The sequence below is a fragment of the Solea senegalensis genome, linkage group LG18 (assembly GCF_019176455.1).
Source record: "Solea senegalensis isolate Sse05_10M linkage group LG18, IFAPA_SoseM_1, whole genome shotgun sequence".
NCBI lineage: Eukaryota > Metazoa > Chordata > Actinopteri > Pleuronectiformes > Soleidae > Solea > Solea senegalensis.
The window spans coordinates 15,331,773-15,351,228 of NC_058041.1; the positions used below are offsets into that span (position 1 = coordinate 15,331,773).

General features: G+C 39.8%; 1 protein-coding gene across 1 annotated transcript; it reads left to right on the plus strand.

Annotated features, from left to right (window-relative positions):
• The first annotated feature begins 46 nt into the window (after nt 1-46).
• On the plus strand, nt 47-19,082 carry hspa9 (heat shock protein 9). The gene is made up of 16 exons (XM_044013506.1): nt 47-350; nt 1,559-1,617; nt 2,991-3,078; nt 3,565-3,746; nt 4,242-4,366; nt 4,476-4,549; nt 6,627-6,733; nt 7,248-7,410; nt 7,490-7,582; nt 12,078-12,287; nt 14,347-14,574; nt 14,652-14,874; nt 16,792-16,886; nt 17,016-17,108; nt 18,392-18,532; nt 18,717-19,082. The coding sequence occupies exons 1-16, from the start codon at nt 270-272 to the stop codon at nt 18,801-18,803; spliced, it is 2,049 nt and encodes a 682-aa protein (XP_043869441.1). The 5' UTR covers nt 47-269; the 3' UTR covers nt 18,804-19,082.
• Nucleotides 19,083-19,456: the final 374 nt, after the last annotated feature.

Below are 19,456 nucleotides of genomic sequence, written 5' to 3' on the forward strand. Positions count from 1 at the left end.
GTATACCCCGAAACCCATTTCGGGTCCTTCGGCGTTACATGGTGCAACATGTGTCGGATTGTTCCAGAAGAACATCCTTGGCTCTTTTCACGTTAAACCGAAGGCGAGCGTCCTTGTCGGCTCTGAGCTCCGTGTCTTCAACCCTGTACCCTGGACGCTTGAAGGACTGTCGCACATATAACAGCTTTCAGCAGTTTTCTTTGAACCGTGTTTTGGACGTTGAACGCTGCGGACGTTTTTAACGCCTCTGCCCTCACCAAATTGTCAAAATGTTGAGTTTCGCACGAGGCTTTTCAATTACTCTACCAACGAGGAGCTGCACCAACAATGTTTCCTCATTAATCAAGAAGGTAAGTGTATTTCACACACGTGATGAGGATCTTACACATAACTGATGTGTGACATGACTGTCAGACTAACTTGGTCTTGTGTCGAAGCCCAGCTAGCTTAGCATGCTAACGGAGTTAGCCATAGGCCAGTTTACTTAATCAGGACTTCTTTCATAATTGTTACGTTGTAGATTACAGTGTACATGTAAATTGAGTTGTGGTATCACTAGCATTATTTGTATTCTCTGTGTCCACCATTGCTGAGGTATGGTTAGCCATCATGCATCAGAGACCATGCTAACGTGTTCGCCGACATATGACGTTTTACTAATAAATTCACACTGTGTCAAATGTAAATATATGTTTTTCTAATTAATTATGATATGTACTTTATTGCGTGTGTGACGAGAGACAGCGGATCATTTGCTCCAAGGTTGTTGTAAATGAGTCGATCGGTGACCTTCAGTGAAGTCTGTCATATCCGTGTGTTTTTTCGACTGTATATTAATTTTTTTTACCAGATTCAATCCAGTCAGTAAATATAAAAGAAAAAAATATAAGATGGAGAAAAATACATACAGACATACATGTGGTACAACGGAGTATTAGAAATAAACATACATATACATATGTATGTGCACATATCCCCTTTCACAATATTTTATACACTGATTGGTCCACAGTCTCAAGGCAAATGTCAGTTTTTCTGTTCAATGATGGCAATCCAGTCTTAAGTGCATGCAATCTTATGTGGATACTTCTGTTTTACTACTTCAGTGTTTAGTCGCGTGAAGACAATTTTGAAAACATTAAGGCACAGTTTTAGCTGAATGCACAGGTGATGATGGCATATTTAACAGCATTCAACCATGGTTGTTTCTCTTCCACAACTTAACATCATTATTTGTACCAACAGAAAAGTCCTTGCTTTAATTTTTCATAGTTTTTCCAGAAAATATTTATCTCTGGAACTATACAAAGAAGACAATCAGCTTCCTGTATTAACCCCAAATTGCTCCTGAGGTACTGACACTTTGTGTGTGATTTGACAGAAAAACTGCTGCATATAAATGTGCTGTGTGCATATTAATGGAGAAAAATGCAGTATACAATGCATTGAATTGTCACTTAAGACTATAATAGTTCTGTATTAATGAAATATAAAGTTAGGTCTGTAGTTAAAGAGAACATGTGGTAAGAGCTGTTTAACAGTTTTGTGATGTTCTTAGGCTTGCTGGAGAGGCTTCCAACCAGATGCACTCAGAGCCCTCTCCAGGAGAGATTATGCGTAAGTATCAACTCCCATCATGCTGTTGTTCTAGTTAGGTCTCCTGTCAAAAATGTATATTTATCAGTGTCTTATCTATGTCATATTAACAGCTTATTCCTATGTTGACTGCTTATTTCTTATGTTCCTGCCAAATCATAAATCTTCTTTTTGGCTTCCAGGTTTGTACCTGGAAGATGACATGTTTTTATAATACATGGAAAACACAAACTTGGCACCACCCCTTTAAAAATGTCCACTACCCAGTTATTTTGTTAAAGGAGACATATTATACCCTATTTCCCCAATTACGATAGTTTCCTGGTGTCCTAATGAACATGTATGTGACATGCTTTGGTCAAAATACCGTAAGGATGAAGCACCATAGCAGTTCAATAACCCTGCTAAACCCGCCCCTTTCAGAACACTCGGTTTTGTGCATGGTCCCTTTACATGAGACACAGGCAAACACACACCCACTTCTTCCAGGGGGTTTCTGATTTGTCCTTTTTACAGCGCTCACTCGCTCCCTCTGCTCCATTCCTCTCCCCCTCCCTCCACTAGTTCTCGGACAATATCAACATGGCACGCTGCCATGTTGATATTGGGAAGAGAAGAGAGGAAGAGACGTCCTACATAAGGACCAAGCCGAACAGTGCCGAACTGTAAATCAGTTAAAACACTTAGGGACAGCACCGCTGATCGCCAGCGGTGCACGGCGAGCTGCATAAACCGCCGCTGTATGTGACTGTATCAGACTGAGTCTGTACGTACTGAACAAATATTTTTAATTAGGACGTGACAGAATGGTCAGTTATGAGCTCAATTTGACCTTTTCTTAAAAATGTGTGTGTTCGTTGACTAAATACGGCGACCGCTGGCCACAGTCTGATGCGAAGTGTTGCGTACACACGTTTGCTGACTTTATCCGGCACATTAGCTTCAAATAAAACATAATAGAAATGTATCCACTGATCACACAAATCCTCTGAGGCTGGAAGTTTGTGTAAAACACTGTGCTCCACTGTGCAGCCATGAACAGCACACCTGTCCCACCGCGTTGACATAATACCGCTCTTCCTCCCTTGCCTGCACTCTCGCATTTTATAGGGACAAGGTGGAGCTAAGGTGGAGCTCCGAATATCAATCTCTCTCTTTTTATATGTGTGTGTGTGTGTGTGTATATATATATGTGTGTATATATATATATATCTTGCAGTCTTGCAGTCTTATGTCTTGCAGTCTTATGTGAAATAGTAGAAATTTTTAAATAAACTAATGATACCGGATATAAAATATTGGGAGATTAATTAACCACTGTTGTTTCTCAGATTGGTTTTGTGAACACATTATGTTTATATATTGTCATTAACGGTAACCTTTGTGTGTTTAAGGTCTGAAGCCATTAAGGGTGCAGTCATCGGCATTGACCTGGGAACTACCAACTCATGTGTTGCTGTCATGGAGGGGAAGCAGGCCAAGGTAAGGATGAGCAGATGCTTCCCATATCTGAAAACCACTGGGTTCTGTCGAGATATTGTTTTTCTTTCAATTGAAAATAGTTGCAATCCACCTTAAAAGACCAGTACCAGTCAGTCAGCAGTGATTAATGTGTCAATTAAGTTAACAGAATTGTGGTTGTTCATGCTTAAATCCACTTTTGCAGTAATACACAACGCTTTTCATAAGATAAACTGCTACAAATTAAAGAAATTCTACCACAAAAAAAGGGTTGTGTTTTATTCAACAATGTAAAAAAATTCACATTTGTATGCAACTACCTATGCTGCAGTGTAATCTTACGGAGCAATCGTCATTCTGAGTCGTATCCATAAAAAATCAATAAATTAGTCTGGCAACATTACCATAGGTGTAGGTTTCGTTACAGACTGATGGAGATGTTTTTGCTCGGTTGTGATGTGCTCACCGATACTTCACACACTGCACACCTCTCTGTTTGCCTGTCAGGTGTTGGAGAACGCGGAGGGAGCCAGGACAACGCCATCAGTCATTGCCTTCACTGCAGATGGGGAGCGTCTTGCAGGCATGCCTGCTAAACGCCAGGCTGTTACCAACCCTCAGAACACTCTGTACGCCACCAAGAGACTAATCGGCCGTCGCTTTGATGACCCTGAGGTTCAGAAAGACATGTGAGTTATCTTTGGACTTTGCATTTTGCATAAAGGCATAACTTTAAGTCAGTTTAATGGGTGAATCTTTTTTTTTAAATGGTGGACACATTCAAATGAGTGGAGTACATTTCTCAACTAAATGATTTGTCAACCAGACTTGTCAGACTAACACTGCACTCACATTGTTTGTCGCTTTAATGCTGAACATTCTCTGTCATAGATTACTTTATAGCAAGTTTTGCTAATGTTGTCAAAGTGGTGGCAGCATGGTGTCTGTAGGTGGGTGTACTTTAACAAAAATACCAGCAACGGGAAGAACCGCCTTTGGATGTACTGTTTTAGCTTGAATACTTTTACAAGATTTGATTGTCTTTTGTCAGTGCTGTAATATTTGTGATGTATGATTTGATTGAAAGTTGAACATTTTGGAACTTCTGCTTATGCAGTGCTGTTGATTGCAATGAAGCATCCATTGTGTGCAGCGTAAGAGAAAACTTGTCTTTTCATTCACAGGAAGAATGTCCCATACAAGATTGTGCGGGCATCTAACGGTGATGCCTGGGTAGAGGCTCATGGGAAAATGTACTCGCCCAGCCAGGCTGGAGCCTTTGTTCTCATTAAGATGAAGGAGACTGCAGGTAAGATGGCAGTGCAACAATATTTTACTCAATATAGTATTAGGATTGGTCCCTTGATGTTTCTGTCATTCTCATGTGAATGTGGCCAAATGTGGTGTCAATGTTGCAGAGAACTACCTGGGAACCAAAGTAAAGAACGCTGTTGTCACTGTCCCAGCCTACTTCAATGATTCTCAGAGACAGGTACACGCATGCACACACACTGTCACAATGTTATCATTCTGACCTGTACTATGGGAGGGCATGTCATATTTCACACATAAAGGAATCCAGCTGTCCGGTAAGAGGTGTTATAAAAAGATGGGCTCTGTATTTTGTTATGTTTTTATCATCAGCAAACAACTATTGAGGTTTTTAAAAGCAAAATCACTCTTTAAAGAATGTGCTACCTTTTCCACCAAAGATTGTTCCTCTGTGAAAATGTCCTTGTGTTTAGGTGAGCATAAGGAGATGACAGTTTTGTCCATTATAAGCGATGGGGCCTTCTTGACATTTTTTATCATTTTTGTGATGTCATCACTGGGTACCTTCAGACCAAAATTTAATGGGAACATGCTCGAGTGATCACCTATCCATCACAAAAAATTTAATTGATATGTCAAAAACTGCAGACAGGAAATTGCTGAAAGGGAGGGAAAACTTGCAGATAAATCCATGGTGATGAAAACATGACCTCCTTGGCCGAGATAATTATGTAACACCAAATGACAGCTTATAGTATCTCTAGGCATTTTTACATAATTTGGAAACTAGGGTGGTACATATAATAAGGTAATAAAAAAAATAGCCAGAGAATTGGTTCTGAACATTCTCCAGATTTTCCTGTAGGGATAGGACCGTGGTGTGGAGAGTTTTCTCTGCCGCAGGTTTAATAGTGAATAGACTCCGCACTCGCCTTTTTCCCAAACACGTGGACATGCTTGTGTTCTTGAACAAAAACTAGGCCGAAATGGTTAGATAAGTTCACCTATTAGAGATGCGAGGTTGGTGGTTACACCCCCGCACATCAATCCGCGGAGCAGGTGGATTGCGTGAGGGTGGGTCGCGGTTGAAATAAATAAATAATACAGTACGTAGGGTAACATATTGACTAGATCTGAAATGAGGCAGAAATTAGTTGACCTAGAGGATCTGCGCAGCTGCTGTGTTCCATAACAACATATTATGTTTAGCAGACTGCTGCTACAATTAATGATGATAGGGTGGCTGGCGGGTGCCTGTTGTAATTGTTGAAAAAAAAACATTGCTTCGGGTGGATGGCGGGTGGATTATTGATATTTAGCAGCGGGTGTGGATGACCTTACCACTCATCCTCACAGCTCTATCACCTATTTTACTCTCACTGCTGTTTAATTTTATTTGTGATTGTGATTGTGATTGATCTCTTTTTGTTTCGTTTGTTTGGTTACTGCTTTGATGGTCAATATTGGACGTTACAACCACGTTTTGAGCCTAAAATTAAATAATACAGTGTAGAATATTTTCCAACCTCCGCGCTGCTGCTTTAAAAAAAAAAAAAAGGCAAACAATTCCACACGGGGTCCTCAACAATCAACTCATTGTGTCATTCCCGTCCCTAGTTTCCTGCTCACACATGAAGAACACAGCTTAACAGTCTCATGTAGTTCTCACAGCAGCAGGGGGATCCCAAGAGAGTGTGTGTGATGCCTTGCTTGACCATGCAGGAAGGGGTGGGTGGGGAGCTGGCATCAGAATATTTGCTGGCTTAAAAATGGGTATAGAGACAAACATAACATTTCTCACAGTGAGCAAACACTCAAAATAGACAGCACAGCTGTGTATGAACAGCATACTACGAGTATGTGTTTTTATAGTGGAGTATTTCCTTTCAACATGTACATTTAAAAAGTAATCTGTCATCCTTCTACCTAAGGCTCCCCTTAAACTTCAGATGAATGATTAGTGATAGATAGATGGTGATGATGGTGTTTCCTCTGATTTATAAACGTTATTTATTTTAAAGCCCTTATCTGGTGTCTGTCTGACACAAAGGTTCAGATAATATTTTTATGAAACCAAATCATGCAAGCAGAAAGTTAACATTCTTTTTTTTCTCTGTTTTATATTTCATCTTCTCCAGACCTGTGCCCAGTCAGATGAAATTAAATCTTATGTGTTAAGCCATTTAAACATATACTGTTGGAAGTTCTGAAACTTAAATGTGTCTAACTACACATTTGATCAAAACTGTTTGGTTTGCTGATAATCACATAACCACAACTCTGTCTGTGATTCTCAGGCCACCAAAGATGCTGGTCAGATTTCTGGCCTGAACGTTCTGCGTGTCATCAATGAGCCAACTGCCGCTGCTCTGGCCTATGGCCTGGACAAAACCCAGGACAAAATGTGAGCATGGTTACTACAGGATTACTACAGTCTAGGGGTGTGCATTTGTCGATACGTCCTTGAACCAAAATTGAGTTTGTACACGCGTGTATATTTTCAAAACATCTATAGCGGTAACTACTTTTCTCGTTTCCCGATAACATAACACAATTGCCAAGTCTCGCATCTTGTTGTCGAGCTGTTGAAGCAGCTGACTTCAGTATGAGTGTAACATGCAGCTCTGCTGTTTGGGAACACTGTGGTTTCCCAGTGAACTACAGCAGCAGTGGACAAGGGTAAGTTCAACTGAAATTGGCTATGCCACTGGTGATATATCAAACATGATAACTCATTTGAAATATAATGGAATTTCTTTCTCATTCGAAAATTTACCAAACCGTGATTCGGTCGAAACTGAAACCGTGACCGTGACACCCCTACTGCAGTCAGTCATACAAGTTCTTATTAAAACTTGAAAATTTTAAATTTAATGTGCAGCTTCATGAACATGTTGTGGTGTGCCTGTCTTCCTTAGCATTGCTGTATATGACCTTGGTGGAGGTACTTTTGATATCTCAGTTCTGGAAATCCAGAAAGGAGTTTTTGAGGTGAAGTCCACCAACGGTGACACCTTCCTGGGAGGAGAGGACTTTGATCAGCACCTCCTCCAACACATTGTCAAGGAGTTCAAGAGAGAGGTGCACTTTCTGTCTCTGCAGACAAATTCTCTCATCTGCACTTTAGTATTGAGTTTCTCACGCATTTTTGTCCGAACAGACTGGTGTGGACCTGATGAAGGACAACATGGCTCTCCAGAGAGTCCGAGAGGCAGCTGAGAAGGCCAAATGTGAGCTGTCATCTTCACTGCAGGTACATGGATAAGAAAAAATTGATTTTGTGATTCTTCATATTTACATTTGGAAGATCTGATATCGATTCATAAAATCCTTAGATCTTTCTTTAGACATGCGGTTTCCTGTGTACCTATCTCACAGGACTTGACCGTGGTAGTCTCACATGATCTCAATCTGCTAACTAACAGTTGAGTCTGTAGATTTGTTCATTACTTCACTGCCATTTATGTTGTTGAACCTGAAATTCTTCCACACTTTGCCTTTCAGATGCTTTGAGGAGGACAGTTTAGTTTGTTTGTGTCCTCCATTGTCACTTCAGAACCTCATAACATCACAGTTCTGATGAGGGGTGTCACGATCGATTGTAAATTGAAATATTGATCTAAACAATGTCACAATCTTGACCATAAAAAGCAAAGGTGGAATAGAGGATTTAACAATGCCCCCAGTTTAACTTCCATCAGAGGAGAAAAAAAGCTGTTGTGGTTGTAGCACGACTACACATAACTTTCTCCTGCTAAACTTAAGCTGCTGCCAACCAAAAGTAACCATGGCAACTGTTGATTTGGGCGACACGTCGACCAAACTAGAACCCCTCATGTTTCTCTGAAACAATCACTGTGAAAGTATTTTGTGTCCCCGGAGAGTTTGCATTGCCATCAAGAAAGGCTATGTTGTGTGCTTGTAGCAAAGCACAGATCATTGTCACCTCATTATAATGGTGGAGAAGCTCCTTCTCCACCAGCTCCACCAAGCTCCTTCAGGGAAAGCTATGGTTTCCCAGTGAAATACAGCAGCAGAGGAAAAAGACAAGTGAAAACAATGTGACTTCACTGTTCAGCTGAAATTTGGTGTGCCCCTGGTACACATTTGATGTATGACCAGCGTCAAAAATGACATCAGTCATTTGAAACGGCATCATCCAAATGTTGATATCACTGGTACAAGGAACAAACTAAATCTGTGCGAATGCAGATAAACCTGGCATTAAAGTGGTCTTCAGAATTTGGATAAATCTGTTATGGATTCCCTTTCATTTTTAACAAAGAAAGTTATGAGTTTTGAAAATAGAATGAATCGGAGCACAAGCTGGGACTGTTAGACTAACTGAATGTGAAGTTGAAAATGTTTTCAGTATTTTCTACATGCTGCACTCTAACTGATCTTTCTTGTATTATATACTTTTTATTAATTTAACTATTTGAACTCAGCTTTTAGCCTGCTTCCATTACCAAGTTTAAACATATACATGTAAGAATGTGCAATATAGAGTGTCTTATATCCTTTTTTACAGCAAAACCTATCTGATTCTTTTCTTTCTCTAGGGGTGAGGTATAATTCTGGAAAAAATGTGAATCATGATTCTTTGGCACAATTGTTCTACAAATTGAATTGTTTATTGCACTTATGAACAAAAGATTGGACTCATTCAATCACATAAGTAAAGTGCCAAACAGTGTGATTTCTTTAGGCCCTGAATATGACCCTGCATAATGGGCTTATTACTTCACCTCATGGAGTGCAGCACCACTGATCGCCAGCAGCGAAGTGTTTTTAACTGATTTACAGTTCGGCACTGTTTGGCTCGATCCTTATGTAGGACGTCTCTTCCTGTGACGGCACTCTCGCTGTTCGGCTCGATCCTTATGTAGGACGTCTCTTCCTGTGACGGCACTCTCGCTGTTTTCTGCACAAGCTGCCATGTTGATATTGTCAGAGAACTAGTGGAGGGAGGGGGAGACGAATGGAGCAGAGGGAACAGAAGCTGAGCGAGTGAGCACTGTAAAGAGGACAAGTCAGAAACCCCCTGGAAGAAGTGGGTGTGTGTTTACCTGTGTCTCATTTGCATATAAAGGGACCATGCACGAAAACTGAGCGTTCTGAAAGGGGCGGGATTAGCTAGCTATTAGAACTAGAACTATCATAGCTAGTTATTGAACTGCTATGATGCTTCATCCTTATGGTATTTTGACCAAAGCATGTCACTGACATGTTCATTAGGACACCAGGGAACTATTTTAATGGGGGAAATAGGGTATAATATGTCCCCTTTAAATATATTAGACTGTGGAATGTCAACATGTGTAGTATGTGTAGCACATGTTTAATCAAATATGTAAATTGGCGATATAAAGAGGGGCACCAATATAACAAAAATAATAATAAGCTTTATTTGTATAGCACCTTTCATACACAGAGTGTAGCTCAAATTGCTTTACATCTGGAACATGTAACACAGTAATAAAAAGAATCAGTCATTCCTCTTCGTTTATGATCTAATCCGCATATCAGAGCAGCAGTTGAATGTAGAATAATCTGAGAAAGTAGTCTACAAGATGAGTTAACTAAAGGCTCTCTTATGCAGGAATGTTTTTAGGTCTTTTGGTGTTTGATCTACAGAGGTAGGGTGTTCCATAGATTTGGGGCATAATGGATAAAAGCAGATTCTCCACTTTGCTGCTCCACAATTGCACTTTGGGTACAATTGAAAGATTAGCATTAAAGTCTGAGATCATTTACTATTTTTTACTAGGGTCGTTTCTGTGCTGTGATTTGATCTAAAACCTGATTGGAATTTTTCAAGGATACTGTTTTCGTTTAAGGTATTTAGCTGAATAAAACAACTTTTCTTTGAAAAAAAAAAAGTTCTTTGCTCAGGTAGGTTTAGTATAGGCCTGTAGTTACTCAGATAGTTTGGTCAAGATTTGACATTTTCAGTAAAGGTTTCACGACCGTGGTTTTAAAAGCAGTCAGAAGTATAGACTGGTCGAGCTGGTCTGACTTATAATTTTGCTAAACTCAGATTGAGTAATAGTGCTAAAGAATCTTAATTTTGGAAGGCTGTTTTTTGGGTGTACTATCAAATTTATTACCTATGTTACCAATAGCCTCCTTTATAGAAACTACTTTGTTTTTGAAGAAATCTGCAAATTCTTCACATCTTAGAGAGGATGCCTGGCTGAGTGTGTCAAAGGGTGTTTGATGCAGTATCCTGTCAATGGTGGAGAGCAATATTCTAGATTGTCCACTGTTTTGAGCCATTATCTTAGAGAAGTAGATTCTTTCATTCTGAATAGCTCAATTTGCTATTTTTTCTTTTAGAATGGCCCGGTGAACCTGTAACTTAGTTTTTCTCCATGTTCTTTCAGCTTTTCTACAGGATCTTTTTAGGCCATGGATATTTCCGTTCATTGAAACAGGACACCTAGCTTACTATTATAATTTGGTCAGTAGAATTATTTAAAATATTGGGATGAATTTTAAAGTGTTTAGTATGACATTACACAATAATGGTCAGACATTTATATTGTTTACGTATTTTAGTATTTTAACATAAAATCAAGAATATAAAGAAATTTACACACCAATCATGTTTTATCAATTTGCGGTGTCATCATTTTCATTTTACAAAAGAAAAATATCACAATATGCATTCACGAATATCATTAGTTTAGGTCCCAATTATGTTTTGTCATCAATTTACTGCGGAGGTAAATTACAAGATTACAAGATGCAATCTGTATTATTGCTGTTATTCTAGTTTATAGTTTTCCTTTTCTTCTCCCTATACAAATGAGTTTTCCTGGGTTGTAAGCTGGAATGACATCATCAATAAAATACGTGACAGTTCAAAGTTCACTAGGCTCGTTTTTATGAACAAAAATAAAAGAAAAACTATTATCTATTTAGTGACTTTGTTTTTCAAAAAATAAATATGCGATATAAAACCAATCATAACTTTGTCTCAACAACACATAAGATGAAGGAAAACATCTTCAGGCATTTTGGAAAGCCTGAAGATGTGGCCTATAAACACACACCGCCAGGATTTCCATATAGGACATGTATTGTCCTGACCCGCTCCATGGCAATTTACCACAGGTGCACTGAAGGCACGGATCCGTGACTCTGGAGTTCTAAGGGTTAATAACCTTTACATGACGATTTGTTAGTAGGTGTAGCAATATTGAGAATTGTTTTGTAATAATTCTTACTGTTATAAAAAAACGAACCACATCCTTCATTCAGAAAATTAGGGCAATTAGGCACTGTTGTGTTTACAGTTGACACACCTAGACACCTTTTTGTGTTTTTGACTACAAATGTATACTATTTTTATAGCTGTGTACTTTTATGACCACCATTTGGTCCTCTAGGTGTGTTAACATAACTTTTTTAACCCTCCTCTTCCTCGTCCCTGTGTGTGTGTGTGTGTGTGTGTGTGTGTGTGTGTGTGTGTGTGTACGTGCTTGGTTTTTATCAAGTGTTAAACTTGATAATAAAAACAAAAAACTATTTCTTTGCGTACGGAAAATGTGTATATCTAAATGAAAGTAGAATATATTCAAAGTTAAGAAGCTGACAAATATCACAAAGTAGAAAATATTCTAATCCATATCAAATCGATTTGTGATAATAATCATTCAGAAACTACATTTAACAAAGCATCTGTGACATTGTCAGATGTTTTATTGGAGAATAAAACAATCTGTGTTTGCTCTCATTTGCAGACTGACATCAACCTTCCCTACCTGACCATGGATGCCTCTGGACCCAAACATCTCAACATGAAGCTGACCCGCTCGCAGTTTGAGGGTATTGTGGCTGACCTGATCCGCCGCACCATAGCTCCCTGTCAGAAGGCCATGCAGGATGCAGAAGTGTCCAAGGGAGACATTGGAGAAGTGCTGCTGGTTGGGGGTATGACCCGCATGCCCAAGGTACATAAATGCCACACTTTTCTATTTTGCTTTTTGTGTCAAACCAAACCGAGCCTGAGAAAAAACTAATGAAGCAAACCCTACTCTGAGTGGCCAGGTTTTTTTTTTCTCTAGAATGTTTTTCAGCAGTGATGCTGTTGTGCCCTATTCCTTGTATTCATTCCTTATATATAGCTTAACATGGTCTAGTACTGATCAAGATTTAGTCAATATAGACAACAGATCCATTAGTTTTATATGAAAGCTTTGTGTCAAGTAGTGTGGCCCAGCAGACATCATGACCTATTACAACCCACATTTAATTCCAAAAATCTTCCAAAAGTCTCTACCCAGCCCAACCCATGTCCTGACATGCTTGGGTCAGGTATCCACTCTCTACTGATTCTCGATCTTTTTTTCTCTATTTTAGTACAGATGAGTCTGCTGTTTTTAGACTTGTCTCTTTTAGTCTAGGATCATTGGTTTTATGTCATAACTCATTTAATTCCCATTTAGATTGTCTCCATGGCACAATACTGATATAATGTCCATTTGTTTGCATTGTACTAAAATAAGGCCTTATTGTCAAATTTAAATCCTTTATTAACAATATTAATGTAGCCATAACCAGTCAATTGGAAACTTATTGTAAAAAGAAGAGAAGTTATACATTTTACATGGAAGGCAACACTTTTGTATGAAGACCTGCTTGGCCTTTTATAGTGTGGTTCCAGTATGCTAATTCAATGCTTAAATCAAGGGTTTTCCACCACCAAATAGTGATGTTACAAACACGCCTATAGCTTTAGTTATCGCTTTTTCGCTCCAAATGAGGACGGAAGAGTTGCCTGTGTTAACAGAGTTGTCCTTATGATACATGCGGAGATGTCCTGTGCGATGCTACATGCGCACAACACAACTTACACACTGTGGTTTTCTTGTCGATATTGCGAGCATTGACAAAACTCACGGGGAACAAATAAGTATTTACACACTGGTGATTTCAGAGAAATGGGAGGGGGTTTGTGTTTGGTCAATATGTCGCCCAAATCAGCAGTTGCAATTGTTGCAATTAGTTGGCAGCAGCTTAGGGTTAGCAGGAGGAGGCAATGTGTACTTGTGCTTAGGGCTGGGTGATATGGACTGAAAGTCATATCTCAATATTTTTTAGCTGAATAGCGATGCTCGATATATATTGATATTTTTTCTGTGACGTAATTTGGGTTTCCCCCAAAGCATTATAGTATATTGGATTTTTTTTTTCCCAGAGGCAAACCCTTTATAAAATAAACAGCTCAAACTAATTTCTTTCCTGCATGACAAATATACAGTAATTAATTCAAAAATACAATACTCTTAAAATTTTAAGTAACAATAAGCACCTTTTCACTGACATATTTACTGCAATTGCACTGCTAACTGTTATTTGAAAAATAAAATAAACAACACAGATGAAAATATGACTGCACTAGTGTAGCACAATTCCACCTTTGCATTCGAAGGTCAAGATAACGGCGTTGTTTTGATCAATATTCGATTTATAATTGAGATGGTGACACCCCTACTGTACATACTGTATTAATTTAAAGATTACCTGACTTCACAGAAAGCAGATACATTTTTCCATGTGATTTATTCAGACAATATTTTTTGAACCTATCCAGACAATGCAACTTGTACATCAGCAAGAGAATTGATATTGTGGATTTATTATTTGGTCAGACCAATTAAAACCATTTTTAGGTTATTCTAGTTTGTCTTTTCGTAAGTTAAAGCTGTGTGGTTATAAGATTATGTGAGTAATTAAAATTAAATTTAATAGCCGTGTGGTATAGTATATAGACAGTTCAAAATGCAATGATTGTAATTGAGACAACTGAAGATGCTCAGCCTTAGCATTCATGTGGCTCAGGAATGTGGACATGTGTCCTCAAACTACCTCTGAATGTGGTTTCTGTGATTGAATCTGACAACACATTGGGAGTGGTCAGATTGAACACCCAGGATGGATGATAATGTGAAGAGTGTGACTTGCATTGACAACAGCATCATTTGAAACTCATTGTATGTTTTTGTGTAGGTTCAGCAGACTGTTCAGGACCTGTTTGGTCGTGCTCCCAGTAAATCTGTCAACCCTGATGAAGCTGTTGCCATAGGAGCAGCTATTCAGGGTGGTGTCTTGGCTGGTGATGTCACTGATGTGCTCCTTTTGGATGTGACGCCACTATCCTTGGGTATTGAGACTCTGGGCGGAGTCTTTACTAAACTCATCAACAGAAACACCACAATACCCACCAAAAAGAGTCAGGTACATACACCCCATACACACAAACACAACATGACATTAAACCTTGGTTATGACCACTCTGCTTCTGTCTGCGTCAGGTTTTCTCCACAGCAGCTGATGGACAGACTCAGGTGGAGATCAAAGTGTGTCAGGGAGAGAGAGAGATGGCAACAGACAACAAGGTGCTGGGTCAGTTCACTCTGGTGGGAATCCCCCCTGCCCCACGTGGAGTTCCCCAGATTGAGGTCACCTTTGATATTGATGCCAATGGTATCGTCCACGTCTCTGCCAAGGACAAGGGCACTGGCCGTGAACAACAGAGTAAGTTATCTCGGTGTGTTGAGGTAAAAATAAGAAAGACCCTCTGTTGCGGGGTCCTTGGTGACACCCTCCTCAATGATATGGCTTAGTTGAGTTTCAAGATGTTTATTCTCACCGTGCCCAAAGAACCAATGACAAAAAACAAAAATATTTACAAAATAACAAAAAAACAGACAAAGTAGAAATAGATGCAAAACAAACGAACAATAAAGAATAACCAAGCTATTTACAAATCCACAAGAGTTTTCTGTGTTGAACAGAGTTCCTCTTTAACTTTTTGCACTGCCTCTAAGTCAGACAAGAACAGTCAGGTGGTCACTCTCTCACAAAGAGTCCTATTGATTAGCTGGGATAGCTACGGCCCTGTTTGACTGATAGCAGCGAGGGAAACACCAGCGGCTCTGGTGAGTGTGCCTGTAAGTGCATCTGTTGCTAATAAGTGTGCACCCTCGCTATGGGGCTATGAGGAATAGATTATGGTTGTATTTATGTCAGATGCAGAGAAGCAGAGCAAGACGGGGAAATGATTGACGTGTCACGTATGTGGGTGACGTGTGTGCGCGTGCACAAACTGCCCTCACTCAATGAGGAAACCGCTCCGTCACATCATCATCCCTTCTCGAGGATTGACGAGGTGCAGCAATCTGGAGAGATAGTCTGTCGCTACATTAGTCTTGCCTGTCCTGTGCTGGATGGTGAACTTGAACAGTTGCAGTGAGATGTACCATCTTGTGAGGTGACTGTTGTGGTCCTTCATAGAGTTTATCCAGATGAAAGGTTGCAGTGGGCCCTGCACATCCCAACCATACAACAGTTCAAATTGGGCAAAGCCAGTTGATGCCTGGGGAACTTCATGGTATGCAAAGAGCAGAAAGGGTAGCCAGCGGTCCCAGTCCTTTCTGGTGTCATCAACAAACCTCTGGAGCATCCTCTTTAGGGTCTGGTTGAACCTTTCCACAAGGCCATCAGTCTGTGGGTGGTATGGTGTGGTTTTGATTGCAGAAATGCCTAGTTCTTTCTGTTAGAGCTGACATAGAACATGTCACAACAGACAACAACACAAAGGACAACAATGGAGGACATCAGCACCTCTTTTTTGCTTGGTTTGTGGCTGTGTGTCTCAACAAGATGTCAAGTGTTGTATGAGAATAGACTGCAGGCGTTGAAGAAAAAAAAAAGTTTATTGATTACTTTACTTACTTACTTTAAGTCTGGCCACAGTCACTCTAATGTCGCCTACAAATTGTGCCAGATGACCATATCCACCAGGAGCTAATTACTTATACTTTATAATTATCATTGTGCCGATGGTCATCATGATGGAGAGCCACCTTCGTAATGCCACGCCCCCAGGATGTGTGTGTGAGGAGCTGTGTGTGTACTGAGTGTAGCATGTGACGTCAGAGGTGCGTAGGTGAAGCAGGAAGTAATGTGTGCCGTGTATCTATATTGGTGAGCTGTAGGTGAATATCTCTGTCATCATTGGAGTTATTTTTCTTATTGTTGAGAGCTGCACAATAATAGGAGTGGCCGTGTATCACCCTGCAGTGCAGTGAATAAAGTGCCGTTCTTCGACGCAGATGAACTCCTGTGGTTTAGTGCGTTGTTGCCATAACAAGCTTTTCTGAGCTATCGGTCTTCGGAGGTATCCTTACTATGGTTCGCGGGTCTGCCAGCTTGGTTGGTAACATACAGCGCAGATCATGAACTCCCCATGACATTCACTCAGATCCCCTGCATTTCATCGCGACTGTACTGGATTGTCGTCATAAAGCTCATTATTTGGATGTGGGGAGTGCATCGAAATGATCCAGGCTGCGTTAGATACGGAGAGCCCACTTGGAGACGGAGAAGAGCACAATGCTATCCCTTTTCATGTTGTTTTGGTGTATTTTAATCCTCTTTTCTCGTCCTCAGTTGTGATCCAGTCATCAGGAGGACTCAATAAAGATGATATTGAGAATATGATCAAGAATGCTGAGAAGTATGCAGAGGAAGACAGGAGGAGGAAGGTGAGGATCCCAAACATGTCTGAATGTTGAGATGAAAACTCAGCTGCTCTAAGCAGTTGTTACTGCAGATAGTATTAATCTATATTAAGGCAATGATCCTTTTAGCCAACTGTGATTAATTGCATTTAGGACCGAGTGGAAGCCGTCAACATGGCCGAGGGAATCGTCCACGACACGGAATCAAAGATGGAAGAGTTCAAGGACCAGCTTCCTGCTGATGAGGTAAAACTCTTGTAACCTGACGATTACTTCATACTGTCTTCAGCCAGTGTTTCCCCTACCATTATATTAGGGAGGCACACCCCCTTGAAGGTCAAGTTAATTTTATTTTCTATGTAGAGCCAGATCACAACAGAAGTCATTTAAGTTTACCTTACTAAAACAGGTCTATACATTTTATTAAACAAACTAAATTGCCTTATGTTCATGTCATTTACATGCCGTTTCTGTTTCTACATGGTCGTGTGTTTACAATTCTCATCTGCAAATGTTAAGCAAGGACATGTGTAAATAAAACAGCATGTTAAACGATATATCTTAACATATCTAAGAGTGCAGCAAGTAAACGACAGTAAACGGTGCACTGAGAGAGAATAGGGCTCACACATCAAATTCCTCCAAAAAACTGATTTCGGAAATCTTTCAAGCTAACTGTGCGAACAGTGTATTGTGGAATGTGCACTGAGAACTTTGAGAGTGTGCTAGTCACGCTTCAGCTTGTCAGTAAAAACATTTTCTTATGTCATACATTAAATAATATAAAGTGACAAGAATGGACTATGAGTATGACAATTGCCGATACCAATATATTTGTTCAATCACCCAACCCCAGATCACAAGATTTTTTCTTAGGTATTCAGTCGCAGGCTGGATTGGTAGCTCTGGGGGGCTTGGGGAAGCACTGCTTCAGCACAGTGTGTGTTGGATTCAGTCCAAGATTTAAAGAATTTTATTTGTCCCAGAGAGGTAACTTAAGGCACGTAGAGCAGATATACACATTTACAAGAGACAAACAAAAGATGGCTTTTTGTAAGAATAAATAAATGTATATATCTAAATATAAATAAGAACCAATTGTAAGAAAAAGAAGAATTTTTCAGAGGGTGCACAGTTAATATAAACAGGGGTCAAATCTGATACAAAAGTCTTATATTGCATGCTTCACTATGCAGACTGTGAAAATGTAAATAAAGATCAGCAAAAGCATTTAGCTGAATCCTGTCTGGGCTGTTGAGTTCTTCTTTTTGGGTGATCGTTGGGTGAGTTGGAGAATTATGTCTTTGAAATGACTCGGCACAAATGTGTTAACATCTTCATAAGTGGTCTAAAATTACTGTATTGGACTAATATCTGTATCGGTAGAAAAAAAAAGTATTGTCCCACCCCTAGTGTTTGTACCACTAAGATAGTCTCAAAGAGCATATAAACATGTTAAAGTAGCTTAAGTATACGTTTTGCTCATGTCGTCACACATGACCCAGTTTAATATGTTCATGTTTCCTCAGTGCACCAAACTGAAGGAGGAGATATCTAAGGTCAGAAATCTCCTGGCTAACAAAGACTCGGAAACAGGAGAGAACATCAAACAGGCAGCCACCAGCCTGCAGCAGGCATCGCTCAAACTCTTTGAAATGGCCTACAAGAAGGTAGGAAACACTGACACTTGAAATGGATCTTATCAGGAAATGCAGCAAATGTATACAATATCTTTAAACTATTTAAGTTAGTAATTCTCACAAAAAGAAATAATTCTGCAATAGTTAGGAAGTGATTGGGTACAGACTCGTTTCACAAATGACTTACCTGTAAACTTCTCCTTTCACCCCACAGATGGCAGCAGAGCGAGATGGCAGCAGCAGCAGCAGCAGCAGCAGCTCAAACTCGTCGGAGGGAGAGAAGAAAGAAGGCCAGCAGTAGAGGGATCCACTCCGTTGTCTCATGGTTTCCATGACAACAGAGGACTGTTGGGTTCCGGGGTGGGCTGGGTGGGTAAGGTGGAATCTGGAGCAACCAGGTGAATCATATTCGTTGTCATCGTGCTGTATACCTGCCACATGGTGTGTGTGTACATGTCGAGAGAAGGAGGAGTTGACAGTGGAGGTGGTCTTTGTTTTTTTTCTTGGGTACAATGGTTATATTATTGGAAAATTAAAGAATTAAATAAGACATGTTTTTCTAATAAAATCTGGAATGTGACACTGACTTGTGGGAATTTATGTTATATTGACATTATTTCAGGCGGTAGCAATGTGCAGTACAGGCCAAAGAAGTGTATTAAAAGGGTAATTTGAGGCTTTTTTAAGTTTTGTTAAATCAGTTGCAAGCCATGTGGCGGTGTAGTGGCTATCACTGTTACTATTTGATATTCTATTGCAGAGACTGGAGCAGACTCTTGGGATCACAGGTACTGCCCTCTGCTGGTTTAAATCATACTTATTTGATAGATTACAGTTTGTTAATGTGAATGAAAATGCCTTATTACAAACAAAAGTTAATTGTGTTATCTCTGTGTTAATTGAGTTTCACAGGGCTCAGTACTTGGCCTATACTTTTTACCTTATATTATCTTC